At 38.1% G+C, this 15358-nt stretch overlaps 1 protein-coding gene across 3 annotated transcripts; it reads left to right on the top strand.

The window, feature by feature from the left end:
- The first annotated feature begins 4766 nt into the window (after window positions 1-4766).
- On the top strand, window positions 4767-15316 carry cnot2 (CCR4-NOT transcription complex, subunit 2). Of its 3 annotated transcripts, none has more exons than XM_007246588.4 (15): window positions 4767-4872; window positions 6860-6979; window positions 7082-7154; window positions 7261-7408; window positions 7536-7721; window positions 8682-8758; window positions 8925-9050; window positions 9229-9353; window positions 9477-9594; window positions 10200-10356; window positions 12604-12665; window positions 12749-12798; window positions 13022-13122; window positions 13390-13534; window positions 13838-15316. In XM_007246588.4, the coding sequence occupies exons 2-15, from the start codon at window positions 6872-6874 to the stop codon at window positions 13922-13924; spliced, it is 1563 nt and encodes a 520-aa protein (XP_007246650.1). In that variant the 5' UTR covers window positions 4767-4872; window positions 6860-6871; the 3' UTR covers window positions 13925-15316. The 3 variants fall into 3 exon arrangements, with proteins under 3 accessions (XP_007246650.1, XP_007246651.1, XP_007246649.1); XM_007246589.4 differs by having other exon boundaries at window positions 4871-4979; XM_007246587.4 differs by lacking the exon at window positions 4767-4872 and adding an exon at window positions 4992-5024.
- Window positions 15317-15358: the final 42 nt, after the last annotated feature.

The following is a 15358-nucleotide window of genomic DNA, read 5'->3' as shown; positions in this document are numbered from 1 at the left end:
GATTTACACTGTGCAAAACAGAAGCCTTGTGTTAACCATGTCCAAAAACAGCATTGAATTCTCTGGGCTTGGAGGCATCTATGGACAATCACACAGTGAAAACATGTATTGTCATCAGATTAATCAGTATTTCAGATCTTGGTTTGGAAGAAATGAATGGGGATGTTTGAAAGAAATTAATGGCATGTGCTAAAGGTATTTCCAGTCAGTTATTTTTAAAGCCCAAAAGCCAGGGTCTGTCATGGCGTGGGGTTATGTCAATACACTTTTAGATGATGGCAGCATTAATACAGAAAGGTACACTGAGATCTTATACTGAGATAATGTACTTGCTTTCAAGATGCCAACATCCATTCATTTTTCAAAAAGACAATGCAAAACCACATGCTGCACACATTATGAAGGCATGGCTGTGCCTGCAGTCCTGGTCTGTCTTCAATAGGGAATTTGGAGATTAAAAATGTGCCAATTTCAACTTCATACTGTTGCACAGCCATACTGTTGCACAGCCGATGGATTGGCAAGCGTGAGAAATACCATGTATACATGGATGGATTGGCAAGCGTGAGAAATACCATGTATACATGGTATTTCTCACGCTTGCCAATCCATCGGCTGTATATTATAATGTACTCTCGTTGAGCCAATCAGAATATAGATCGCTCTGTTGTTACACTCTAAAAAACAGATGTACGATATGAGTACTTTTTTGTACTCAAAGGTACATTCTTTATAATTGTACCCTCAATGGTACAATATTGGTCTTTACAGGGTCAGATTGGTTCCCTTTGAAGTACAAAGTCTTTCCTAACAGCAATAAGGACAGATTTGTACCATTTAACCAGCCAAATGGTACATTCTGTATTCTTTATCACTGTACTAATAAACAATATATATTTTAATTGCACATTTTTCATGTGAAAGCCAGACAATTTTGGATCATCAAGTTTTTGACACATATTCAGTTGATGATAACGTTTATAATCTGTATTATCTTTACTGGCACAAAAATATGGGGTACAAAAAAGGACTTTCACTGAAAAGTACTTTTTTGTACCTCAATATAAGGTACAGCCCCAGCGACAAGCTTTGTACTCTTTTAGGTACAAATCTGTACTTACTTTTCTTAGTGTGTAGGCAGACCTAGTCAAAGAGGGTGGAGTTTCTGCCAGAGTGTCAGGCGCGAAGAACTGTCCGATTCGAAAGTTCTGAAACACACGTCGGTGACAACTGAAGGAGAACGGCGGCAGATATCCATCCAGATATTGCTAATAAACTCAGTAGGCCAAAAAGAACATGAGAAAAAGCAGATTTTAAATAATAATTTCAGTTGTTCGAGACAAAAAGGTCACTATTACTCTTCTACAATAATACAGCCATGTTGAAGTACTTTGAGTACATGCATGTATTTCCTGTCACAGCAATATGGTTTAAATCAAGACTTTAACTAGGCCACTATTGCAGGATTTTCTGGTAGACTAACAGAATTGTTTTGTTCTGTTAATTATGGCAATTCACCAAGGATACAGATCAAACTACCACCCCAATGTTTTGCATAATTAGAGATACAGTTCCTTATATGCTCTTGGTGATCTTGTGTGTGTTCAGCCACTTTTGAGATGATTCACAACTGTTTTTCAAGTTTTCTTAGTAAAACCTTTTCGAACAATATAATAATAATAAAAAAACTTCCAGTATTTCTGTTGATCCCTGTATCATGTGTTGTTTGTTGAGACATTTTATCTCCATATACGTAATTCAAATTACTGTGATTTATATTTATTACTGTAAATTATGTTTAAATTCAACAGAGGTGGCTTAAATGCATGAATTGTCTGATTGATTAACCTGTAAACATTTTTAGCTGTTCCCATTTAAAAATATTTTATGCCTTAGTCTTAAATTGAATTTAGTTTAAAGTTTCCAATAATTAAGCATGCATAACACGCAAAACAAAACAAGGAATCAGGAAATACCCTTTCCTGGCTCTGTAATAGTAGACTTGTATTGTCAGTGGATTAGACACACATGTAGGAACTAGGCAGAATTTAAACATGTCAGTGTTTACTTAAGATTATCACATAAAATTGAAAATGAAAATGAAAGTCTTGAGTGTGTGAACCCACACATCATTGCAGCAGAAGAGGCACAAAACATACAGTGATATGCATTAATGTACTCACTGTCATACATACAAATATTACACACTGCACTATTAACAGTCGAAACTGTAATACATTGTACATACAGCCTATTCAGTGAAATTAAAACCCTGAGTATATAGTATACTATAGACAATACAGAGATGGTCTGATGTCACCTGCAGTAAAACCAGAGATGTCACTCTACTGAAAGAAAGACATCAGTATTCAACTTGCTGTCATCACTCTGTAGCTGCCAGCCAGTTGGGCGTCTGTGTGGTTATTTGGCAGAGCGGAGAGCTTCTGTCAAGAGCTTATGATGTTGATGCTCTGCCAGCAGAATTGTACAATGAAGAAAGTGTGTACTAGTCTTTACACCATTGTTGTTGATAAATGGCTATGACTGAGTTCATATTTACAGAACTTACATAATGGAAACCTGAATTAAAAAAGTCTAGAGTTTGGAGAAGAAAAAAAAAAAACTCATACATTATCGATGAAAGTCAACTGCCAAATTCTACCATTATCAATGTCACATAATAAATGTTAATATAAATATTGAAATAAATATAATAAACTTTTTTTCCACATACAGTGACGTCTATATTGTTTGGGACATATTTTTGGGATTATAAAATCAAATGTATGGACTATCATTAAGAAGAAACAGTGCACTGCTCAGTTTTTATTCTTAAAGGGACTAGTAGGCCAAGGAAGAACTCCACTGATAAAATCTTTACTAATCTTCAGAAAAATCTTTAATTGTCTATCTGACAGGTCAAAAACAACCTTGAGGAGTTGGTTGTGTATTTGTCAGATACTATTTGTAGAAGGTTTCATGAACAAAATTACAAAGGTGGCCAATTTAAAGTTTGCAAAACCACTGTCTTAGAGACTTAACAGAGAAGATTCTCCGCATAAGTTATAGTCTGTAATATAAGTATAAGCATAAGTATAATAGTCTGTGAATTACAGACTACAGATAGTGATTGCATGCAGTGGATATAAAACATTATACTTAAAATGACTGTATCATACTTGTTATGGCTATGCGCCAAACATGATATGGTTATCTTAAATGATGGTGACTGTGTAAATGTATGCAAATACCCTTAAGCTGAAGTGTGGTATGACTACTATAATCACTTATGGTCGGTTTGATGTGATATTTATATTAAATTGGAGCAGAGGGCATGCTTATGCATATTTGATCACAGATGTTGCATCTGGGCCTGTAGATTCTGCCCACTCATCCACTGATGAAGTAAGTGCAAGAAACACATAATTGTTGAAAATCTGTTGATCAAACAGGCCAAGTGTTGCAACTGGCGAAGACATTTCTGGGAAAAACTTGCTGTGTGTGAGTGAGCATTGTCTTACTACTAGGTGTGACTGACTGTCACAGTTATACCCTCTTGTGGCAAGACTAACACTGAGTTCCATTTACCCGGGATATTCGGCTATTGTGAACGTTGGATTCTAAACTCAAGGTTGGCGAGGCTCCCCCAACTTTTTTGAGTAGGAAATCTGACCTGTAGGAGCGTTCAAGTTAAGATTTCCGGAAACTAGGAAAACTAGGAAATTCCAGCTTCCCAGTTCTAGGCATAAACATGATTTACAAATCTGTCTGAGACATAATTAAATGCCAAGTTTTCCAGCAATCCAGGGTGTTCATTTTTGTCAATCAGTTTACATACATAACATTTAAGGCACATGTACAGATGAATCTTAAAAAGGTTTTATTTGTTCAGTAAATACACATATAAATACACATATAAATATATAAATATAAATATATATAAATATAATATACAAATATAAATAAACATAAATAAATACATAAATAACATAACATAATTACATAACATAACATAATATCATAAATGTGCTTATTAAACATTTCTTTTGTTTTTTTGCACTTTCTTAAAAATGACAAGATATGGCTTCTATTTACTTTATTTCCTTCAAAAGGACAAATGATTTGTTACTATTTTATTTGTAAAAGGTACAAATAAACATAAATAACTCTTCTTTTATAACTTCTATTTATGTTTAATTGTACCTTTTACAAGCAAACTCTTATCGCAGAGATAAATGGCCTAAAAGCTATAACAAGTTTACATACATTTACATATAATTGTCTTTGGCTACTTTCATTTAATTTTTATTAAATAAGTATGGACAAAAATAAATAAAACATAAATACAATATATATCTATGTGTAAAATGATTTAAAACAAAGAAACAACATGAACAGGCCTCAGCTAAAAATAATTTAGTTAGAGGAACTAATACTGAAAATGTTATATAGTAACAACTGTAACTTATGTTTTGTTAGTTTAGGCCACTATGTCCAATATTCTTGCTATGAAAGACTAGTATAAATCAGTCAAACAGGGTATCTTGTGGGGGGAATACTGATGCTGGCCCAGGAAGTCAGGTTAACTAGAGATATGGAATAGCTCATTTAGTGCATTATAACGTTTATACAGAAGCTAAAATGTGAACAGTAATGTCGTGATTATAATTACTGAAGAACCTGAATATAGTAAAATAAGTGATAATTTAAGGCCCATAATAATAATAATAATAATAATAATATTAATGTAAAGCAGTGAGGGCTGCTGTAGAGGCCAGAGCAGGGTCAGGGGGTAAAGGCTGTTCACCCAGGATTCTCGGCTGCAGGATACACAGCCATCTTGGGTCTACGAGGAGAGGGGAAATTAATGCGGTTAGTGGATTTCTTCATTTATTAACAAAAAACACCACTCCGCGCGGCCCGCCTCGAACACAACACGAAAACAGAGCTGTAGCGTCGGAGGGTTTTCAACCTCGCATGTAGGTTGAGCTCGAACTCGCGGAGAGATGGCTTTACACGGACTCGTACGTCTCTGTGTTTTTGTCCGAGCTAGCTGCGTTAGCACCAGCCTGATACCTGAAGCTAAAGGGCTTAGATAGAGATGCGGGTTGGAGCGGAGCAGGAGGCGCAGTGGCCTAGCTAAACTACACCGCCTCCACCGAACACAGCCGGATAGACTTTGTTAAGCTAGCTCTAGCTTTATCTGTAGCTGTGTTACGAGCTAAAGGCTAGTGCTCCATCCGGTAAATAATTAAAAGAAACTGTTGTGCCGCGACTTGAAACGCGATCCACGGTCTAATCTGGAGTCTGGTTTAGCCTGCTGTGTTGTGGACGAAGCCGTGTTTTGTCAGTATCGTCAGCCGCTGTTCAGATGTTTTTTTTTTATTATGTAGACTGAGCAACTTTAGCTCGGTAGCTAACTAGCTTAGCTATCTACCTGCTGTTGGATTTGTAAGCTAGCTAGGTTTAGCTAGTTAGCTAACTAGCTAATAAGCTATCGGGTTGGTTGAATCCATAACCATCAATAGCTCCCAATGTAATTCTCTGACGCTAGTTAGCTTGTTCGTAACGCTATTTTAACCAACTAGGCAGGTTAGCTAGTTAGCTAACTAGCTAGCTTAAGAAGCTATCGTGTTGGTTGGATTCATATCCATCAATAGCTTCCCATTTAATTTTCTGACGTTAGTTAGCTAAGCCAACTAAGCTAACGAGCAGTCTGTTCATACCGCTATTTTAACTAGCAAGGTTAGCTAACCCTATATAACTAACGTTAATTCGTTAGCCCGGCTAGATAACTAACTTAGCTAGCGTTATTTAAGAATCCGGAGTAAAATATTGTGGATTTGTTTTTTGTTTTTTAACAAACTAATGTAGTTAGCTAATTCATTTTTGCAAACTTGAAAGCAATATCTAACGATACAACACCGTAAAAGAAAAAAATACGAGCTTCTGTCTGTACCGAAAGAGTTTGCCCAGCTAGTTAGCGTTAGCTAGCTTAGCTGGCTAACACGATTATAAGCCGTAGTCCAGAGTTAGATGTGTTCTGGATGTATACTGGGTAGCTTAGCTAGCGGTTAGCTCGTTACTGTGTTTAAAGCAGCAGGTCTCTGTGCTTTTAGCTTGATCCTTTTTAGGTTATATCGTTAACACGCGGATCGTCTAGCTAGTTAACCACTTTATAATGTATCACACACGTTTGCAGCTTAATATTAGCTAGCTATACATAAGTTATCTGTCAGTGCCAAACTGTCAAGGTAGCTATTAACAAGAGTAGCAAGTGTTAATGTAAACAATGGAAGTGATGAGCAGTGTAATTATTCTCATTGCTTTTGACTTTGTTTATTCTTTAGTGCCTGTTCGCTCTGAAGCTTGTTTTGTGTGATTTATTTGGACCTTTTTACTTTTTTCTTGTGTGGTCACATGGAACTCATGCGCTCAGATCTCTTTCACAACAGCCATAATAATCTTAACACTGGCAGAAAAGCTCTGAATGCTTTTATTGACAATATTGTGTAGCTTTGGGGCCTGTTTTACTGATCTGAGTTAAACTTGGTCCTGAGCAGGAAGTATTAAGAAGCTCTGGGTTTCACAGAGCTTTACAAGTTTACTCCCAGACTAATCTTTAAACAAAAAAAATATATTTTTGTTTAAAGATCCTGTATTTTTTTAAATAACTGAGTTAAATCATAAAATACATCTTATGTTAGTATGAGTTTTACAACTTAGTCCAGTAAAGGTTTAGTAAATGTAAAAAGCAAGTTTCTTGTTTTCTACTTAAAGTGGTCTCTAGAACATCTCTGATCAAATCCAGTTATTCTGGCTTTCCTTTTAACCTTCTAAAACTATTGTTTTTTCTCAGGTGACGAACGGAATGTTCAGTGCTACAAGAAAGAAGTTTGAGGGGGTCGAAAGCGACTACCCAGATGAGAGCATGTACTATGGTCAGCCTTCGATGTTTCCTCATCGAACAGAGAAAGATGTAAGAGCAAAAGTTACATGCCTTCAGTTGACAAGTTACAAAAAAAAATACAATTTGTGCAGCACAAATGTAGGAAAATGAAAGAGTTTGTAAATCTTGCAGATGCTGGCATCTCCCTCACCATCGTCGTCAGGTCAATTGTCGCAGCTTGGTGCAAGTTTGTATGGTCCACAAAGTGAGTACATTTCTCTAAATTTGCTTGTATTGTGTTGCAGTTTTTAAGACCACTCATTAAATATAAAAATGTTTTATATATGATTTTTCTGGTGTGATTCTTGTAGGTGCACTAGGCTTCTCAATAAGGGGCATGAACAACAACAACCCTCAGTTAAACCGGAGTTTAACACAAGGTACTCAGTTACCGAGCCATAACACCCCAACAACGGGCGTCCCAACGATGTCCCTCCATACCCCACCTTCGCCGAACAGGTAGGCCTATGACTTTGCCTGCTTTCAAAGTTTTATCCAACGTTTCCTGTTATGTTTCTTGTTTGTTCTCTGTGAACAGTGTGGGGATGCCCCATATACCTGATTTACATTCTCTTTTGATTTGCAGGGGAATTCTTCCCATGAATACCAGGAACATTATGAATCACTCGCAGGTGGGTCAGGGCATGAGCATGAGTGGCAGGACCAACAGTATGGGCAGTTCGGGCCTTGGCAGCCCCAACCGCAGCTCTCCCAGCATCATCTGCATGCCAAAGCAGCAACCAGCACGACAGCAACCTTTCACCATCAACAGGTACAATGTCTGTTCCTAACGGCATAACTCAAAGTCCAGGCTGGCATGTATTGGCACCTATGATAACTTAATGCATTTATTAAGGAGGCTGTTAATGATTTAAGTATTGCTGTGTATTAAAAAAAACTTGACACACTCAGTGAGCATATGTGCCTGGACCAGTGGGCTGCCATTCCTGTGGCAACTGGAGAGCAGTGAGGACTAAGGGCCTTTCTCAAAGGCCCAACAGTGTTAGCTTGCTGAAACCACAACCTTGTTATCGTTAGCTCTCTAACTGCTAAGCCACCACAACCTAAGTAGCCACAGTAGTGTGTGGTGGTGGTGGCTGTGGCCGTGGCCAACGGTATAAATGGGATCAAGCATGGAAACAGTACGTGTTCAAGTATTGCACTTCGCTGTGGTATCTGAGAGACAATTCGAATAACATTTTATAATGAGTTGAGTGTGCAGGAAAAAATACATGATTTATTTCCACACACAGCTTAAGTCCAGTTTCTGCAATGGTTGGTCAACAAACTGCTCTAAAAGGCCCAGTTCCATTTTTTATTGTAAAACTGAAATCTTTAGTAATGTATGTGCTGATGCAGAACTGCTGGCAAAAAAACAGCCCTAATTCTGATTGGTTTAAAGGATCACTTGATGTCAACATATTCCAGTATAGGATTACCCAACTCAAATCCAGCACAGATGGTCAGACATCTCTGAAATTGTACATTGAACTTAATTCTCTATTTGACAGCAAATTGTTGACCCGTGCAGGGCGACCTGTAAATAAAAGTATGAATAAACTAATAAAATATTTAGCCCCACTCATGAACAGTAATGTTAATATTTTTGTAATCAAATGTATGGACTTCAAAACAATGTGATGTTAGTTTTTGTTGGCCTGTGTGTGAGTGTGTGTGTGTGTGTGTGTGTGCGCGCGCGTGTGTGTAATAACACTTTCCTACTCTTCCTCAGTATGTCAGGTTTTGGAATGGGGCGAAGTCAAGGGTTTGGTATGAACTCTTTATCGAACAACATCTTCAATGGGACAGGTAAGTGAGTGGTGAAACATTTTAAAGCAACCGATGAGTGTTTAATATCACCTTATTGTTAAGTTATAAATTATGAATGCAGAAACAATTTATGTCTCAATACATACTCATACATTTATGTCTCAATTTACACTCAATACATAATATTCTATATTTTGTTTTATAGACGGAAGTGAAAACGTGACTGGACTGGACCTCTCGGACTTCCCAGCGTTAGCAGACAGAAGTCGGAGGGAAGGAAATGGCAACCCAACACCGTTGCATAATCCCCTGACTGGAAGGGCTCCCTATGGTGAGGGATCGTATTACTCGCCAGTAATAGAAAACTGACAGTTAGGTTGTCCTCAGACAAAATGCAAGTACATTAACATACTGTTTATTATTTTAGCTTGCATCCTACTTTTAAATGGACTATTAATATTGTTGTTAAATAATGGATTAGAAGTAAGTGTGTCTGTTTATGGTGACAGTTGGGATGGTCACAAAGCCATCGACTGAGCAGTCGCAAGATTTCTCGATTCACAACGAAGACTTTCCTGCACTGCCGGGGCCTAACTACAAGGATCCAACGCTGAGCACGGACGAAAGCAAATCAGTGAGTCTTACAAAGCTTTGATTTTTTAAATTCTGCTTTTACCAAATTGTAGTTTTGAGATATAACTCAATTATTTGAAAATGCACAAAGCAAGAAATAATAGTTTGTGTTCTTTCTTCGCAGAACTTGAACTCATCAACCAAGAGCAGCTCCAGTGCAGATGGCCCCAAGTTCCCAGGTGATAAAACATCAGCACAGAACAACAACCAGCAGAAGAAGGGGATCCAGGTCTTGCCTGATGGTGAGCTTCTATATAAATTACAGTTTATTATATTTATTTTATAAAGGGAGTCCTCCAGAATTTAAGTCACCGTTTTAAAGAATGCCATCCTGTCTTGTTGACAAAGGTACTTTTATGATGTAGAGAAACCTCAAAAAGGGTGCGAAAATTACATTCAGGCTGCAGTGTTAGAGTAAAGCGTTGACATCAGTTGATTGGAATGGTTAGGCAACAAACAAGCTTGCTGGGTGAGCAAAAATTAATTTAAATAATGAAGTCTGCCATCTTTACTCAATTTAAAAGGGCATTTGTAGAAAGGCTGCATGACGTTGGGGGGGACTGATATTAAAAATGTTTTCCTGCGACATATGTTGCAATTATTATAAAAAAATACAGGAATTTTCATCAGTAGTGACGCATGTTGTACTATTATAATGAAAAGAGTTAAATGAGATTTTGTGAAGATATAATTTGTCTCTATTAGATGTGTCATCGAAGGTGTCATGGAAGCAATTTGTTGCCTGTGTAATTTGGCTTGTAATTTTGCAACCTCAATTCTTCTAAATACAAATAATTCATAAATAATATAATAATAATATAAATAATATTTTTTACTCTCTCCACAGGCAAAGTTACAAACATTCCTTCAGGAATGGTGACGGACCAGTTTGGAATGATTGGGCTCCTAGCTTTCATCCGAGCAGCTGAGACAGATCCCGGCATGGTTCATCTGGCATTGGGAAGCGACCTGACTACACTGGGACTCAATCTCAATTCTCCCGAGTATGAGATTTCGTTTTCACAGACAGGAAAACATTTCATTTATTGTTATTAGTGTTTCCATAAGGACTTCATAATGGCTTTAACTATTTTGCGTTACCTGATGGTTACTAGTGTAACCTCACTACTTTTTAGTTTACTTGCTTGTTACGGTCTTAAGAACACACACATCAATACCAACTGGAAAGTTGAGGCCCACAGACCCCACAGCAATACCACCTATGGCATTGCCTGACTTGCACCTCCCCAGAAATGTAGCTACACGTCATTTATGCTCCCTTCATGGGTGAAAATTAACACCGTCACTGCCAACATACTTGTATGCTCACTTTACTTTGACATTAACATAGAGTAGTATATTCACTATAGCTACGGTATCAAACCTAATTCGCAAAGGACCTGTGGGGCTGAGAGAAAAGCATTTTAAACAGACTATTTAGAGGGGCTCTGAGCGGTCCAGCGGGCTTAACGCTGCCACTATGATCAGGAGATTGCCGATTTAAATCCTGTTCATGTAGCTTGCCATCGGCTACTGGAGCCCTGAGAGAGCACAATTGGGCTTGCTCTCTCTGGGTGGGTAGATGGAACCCTTTCCCCACATCACTCCAAAGGGTGATGCTTTAGAATGTATTAGAACCGAGTCGCTACGCTTTCCTCTGAGTGTGCTGTGATGCTACTTGGCAGTGGCTGATTCGCATGTATCGGAGGAGGCATGTGCTAGTCTTCACCCTCCTGATGTTGGGGCATCACTAGTGATATGGTGAGTCCTAATGAGTGGATTTGGTAATTGGCTGTGTAAATTGGGGAAAAAATGGGAAAATAAATTTAGAAATAATAAAAATTAAACAGACTATTTAAACACCTGCATCAAAAAAAGGCCTAAAAAGCTTTAGTTTGCGGTCACTTTTACGCCAACTCTCTTTCTGCTTTGCTTCTATTCACAAGTCACACTGCTGATACAGGTAGCGTATACACATAAGGACAGGCATGGATAGTATTTTTAGGGAAAATAAATAGGAAAAAAAAACTGTTTAAATACAATGGGAAAATTGAATATTAATCACTTGGAGAAAAACATTGTAACACAAGTAGCTTCAATCTTATTAAGTCAGAAACCTTTATTTGATTTATGTGCATTCATTTGTTACAAGGAAAAAAGGATTTGTTACTCTGTAGGGGTGGGAATCTTTTACTATCTCACGATTCGATTCGATTCCGATTTTGGGGGCCACGATTCGATTCAAAATCGATTTTTGATTCAAAACGATTTGATTTATAAAAATTTATTGAAAACTTATTGAAAAAAAAGCCTCCAAAATATACACTGGTCCTGGAGAAGGTAATGTGTTACAAAAACAATAAAATGTGCAGGAATGTGGGTCTTCAGTGACAGAGGAATCACTGGGATATCACAATGACGTTAATGAACAATAAATAAATAATAAATAACACTGCTTTATTATAAGGCTACTAGCGGTGGTGTGTAGGTGACGCTGCTGGGCTGATGTGATGATAGCAGTGGAGCGCTAAAGTTCAGGAGCAGCTGCTGATTAACTAGTTAATTTTAGGCCGTTGTATTTCTTCAGAAAGGGGGCAGGAGGTGGAGAAATTAATTCATATTGTCCATTCCTTAATTCCTCTGTGATGGGGAGCTGAAATTAGCTCTGATTAGCTTATTGTTATTTTTCCGTTCCGCCTTAAATGCTGCAGCCCGCTGCCACCTGTAGCGTTATTTAAGGTGGAACTGGAAAGTTAGCTAGTTAGCTAGCTAACAGAAACTGAAACTACTAGCGATCTTTTTTATGCTTGTTATGAAGCATTCTGCCATAAAACATTAAAACTACACGTTAATCTAAGGTAATATAGTGCTTGTTCTGCCATCTTACCGGTGATTCTCATACACCTACGCTCTGTGTGGGTCTGACGGTAAGTTCAAACTGCAGCGGCCACGGTCGCTTTGGGCAGTGGGAGGCGGAGCGAAAAACGCTTCGTGCCGCTGCAGTGTGAACTTACCGTGAGGGGTAGGGCCAAGGGAAGAAATGGGATTGGACCTTAGAATCGATTTTGGGACATTTTAAATCGATTCTGAATCGTAGTAAATGAGAATCAAGATTCTTATGTGAATCGATTTTTTGGCACACCTCTATTACTCTGATAGCTCCCTCTTCCTCTCCTTCATGGTTGCAGTGCTCTTGTCCAGTAGTTCACATTATCAGTGTCATGTTATTTTGCTCTACCCTTTTCTAACAGGAATCTGTATCCTAAGTTTGCATCTCCGTGGGCTTCTGCACCATGTCGACCACAGGATATTGGTTAGTCTTTTATTGTTTATTATCAGTCCTAGTATTTTAATAATGTTGGCCTTCATTAATTGGCCTTACGTTTCTATTTTCAGACTTCCATGTTCCCTCTGAGTACCTAACCAACATTCATATAAGGGACAAGGTACGTTAATTATTTATAGGTCAATAATTTCTTGCTGATTTTCCTGACCAAGGAATTTTAATTCCAATAAATCTTCTGTGTAGGATGAATAGCACAATTCTTTTAAACCTTATTGCTGGATATATTTGTCTTAAGAGAATAAAAGATTTGAAATGTTGTGGCCTTTTTTGGACATTTGCCCTAAAAAAAAATGAGTAATGGTTTTGTTATTATTTGTTTACAGCTGGCTGCAATAAAACTGGCACGTTATGGAGAGGACTTGCTGTTCTACCTCTACTACATGAATGGAGGAGATCTCTTACAGCTTCTGGCTGCTGTGGAACTGTAGGCATCACATCACTTTATATTTTTATTCACATACAGATACGTAATTTATATTACGTGTAGTTTTGAGAGTGAATTTCTTTGTAAGTAAACCATCACGTTTTGCATGTCAGTTAGCCTCTGTGGTACTGCAGGAGTGATGGACGAAAGTGTAGTAAGTGTTTTGATATGTTTTGAGGGATACAGTTACAATCAGAGCTGAAAGAAATGAAACACATTCTGTTAAGTTTAACCTTTGCAATGTTTTGCCACGCCCCTGTGTTACAGCTTCAACCGAGACTGGAGGTACCATAAGGAGGAGAGGGTGTGGATTACACGAGCACCTGGCATGGAACCCACCCTGAAGACCAACACCTATGAGAGAGGGACATACTACTTCTTTGATTGTCTTAACTGGAGGAAGGTAGCTAAGGTAATGATAGGACATCTTGTATTTTTCTTTATTCAGTTCAGTAGCATGCGATGCAAAGGCTGTAGTGTTCTGCACAATTGCAGAAAAGGTTAAAGAACTTCCACATGATATTATGGTGCTGTACTTATTCCATTTTTTTCTCTTTAACTAAATCTAAGCCTAGAACCAATAAGAAATTAAGCTTTTATCTTTGAGATTGTACAGCTACTAGACAGAAAGCAAATTGTGTTTGTTTTGGAAAGACAAGACCACTGTAATAAATCCAGATGTTACTAACAAGCCCTTGTCTTCTCCCATTTTAAGGAGTTTCACCTTGAATATGACAAGCTTGAGGAGCGGCCTCATGTGCCAACCACCTTCAACTACAACCCGGCCCAGCAGGCCTTCTGAAACAGTCACTTAGCATCTATGAGCTCCAGGAGCAGACCTCAGGGCCAGCCACCCGGCGTGCCCAACCACAACCTGGTTTTATTCCTCACCTGTCTGGACAAGGACTGTGGGAAGGGGGGAGGGGGTGGGGGGTCTTCACCTTAAGAACTGAGGGGAGGGTCCCTGCCTTACAAATTATGTGCTGCCCAAAACAACACTCAAAACACAACATTTTCACTGTTTTTAAATACCCTCTTGCTTTTTTGTTTCTTTTCTTTCATTTTGAGCACAGGTCTGTGTTTTGTTTACGCCTCAGATCAAAAGCCCATTTGGTCTTTGGCAGGAGAACTGACTTGCAGTACAACAAACACACACTGGTAAAACCAAGAGAAAAAGGCTACGTTTCGTTTTCCGAAACGTACTGTGCTAGTAAACAGGACAGACACACCAACAAATCCAATACATGTGAATACAAAAGGGCGGAAGAAAAATGCAATGTTCATTGTTGCACTATTTAGTAATAAAAGAACACAAAAATTGTTTTGTGCTTTTTTATGTGGGGAAAAAAAAATGCTCTTCTCCTTTTTTTTGTCTGGAAGGGTGCACATCCTGTTAACATCATGGATTCTCTTCCTTGTCCTTTGTTCCTCTCCTGAACATTCCTTTGACCCGTCATCTTAATCCTGCATCCGATCCTATACCCAGTCAGGTTTTCTCTGCCTAACTCCAGTAATTACAAAATCAGACTGTTTTAGTGACCATTGTGGAAAACAGCTTGTGGACCATCCTCACCCAGGGGGCTGTGAGATTACTGAGCTACATTGTTCCAGAAGAAAAAAAAAAAAAAAACACTTTTCAGTCTTTGTTACGATTTTGTAATAAACGTGTACATTTTTTAATTTTTTGGACATCACATGAATAAAGATATGTATGTACGAATGTGTATATAATATATATATATAGATAGCTGTATCTATATATATATACATGACGTCTATTTTGGAAAAAGGTAACTATTCTCTGCTCAGCCTCATTTTTAGGAGGTGAGTGGTGGTGGCATTATGTGTTAGAAACAAACAAAAAACAACAAAAAAATCAAAAGAGACAAAACAATAGTGTTAATAATGTTGAGCTGCCAGACAGGGCTTCACGTTTGTTACCCTGTGCACTTAAGACCAAGATAAATAAAACAAAAATAAAAAAAGGAAGGCCTGACTTTCTCGAACCAAGGACATTCATACCCAGAAACACAGAGGGTGGAGACATTTCAGTTGCAGCTGTTTGAATAGAAGCATTTCATAGGAAAAGGAAAACCGGTACACCGCTAACAAAAGCCTGACCAGTCTTGTATTTTATGATCACGTTTAAAGCTTCTTTCTTTTCTTTGTAATAAAGCAGAATGGCTTTCCTGAACCAGTGTTTGTCTCTCTGTGGGAGGGGACTGAGGAGCAACAT

The sequence above is a fragment of the Astyanax mexicanus genome, chromosome 2, assembly GCF_023375975.1.
Source record: "Astyanax mexicanus isolate ESR-SI-001 chromosome 2, AstMex3_surface, whole genome shotgun sequence".
NCBI classification, from domain to species: Eukaryota; Metazoa; Chordata; class Actinopteri; order Characiformes; family Acestrorhamphidae; genus Astyanax; species Astyanax mexicanus.
Note: the sequence above shows the minus strand (reverse complement) of the source record. Positions and strands in the feature narration are given on the sequence as shown.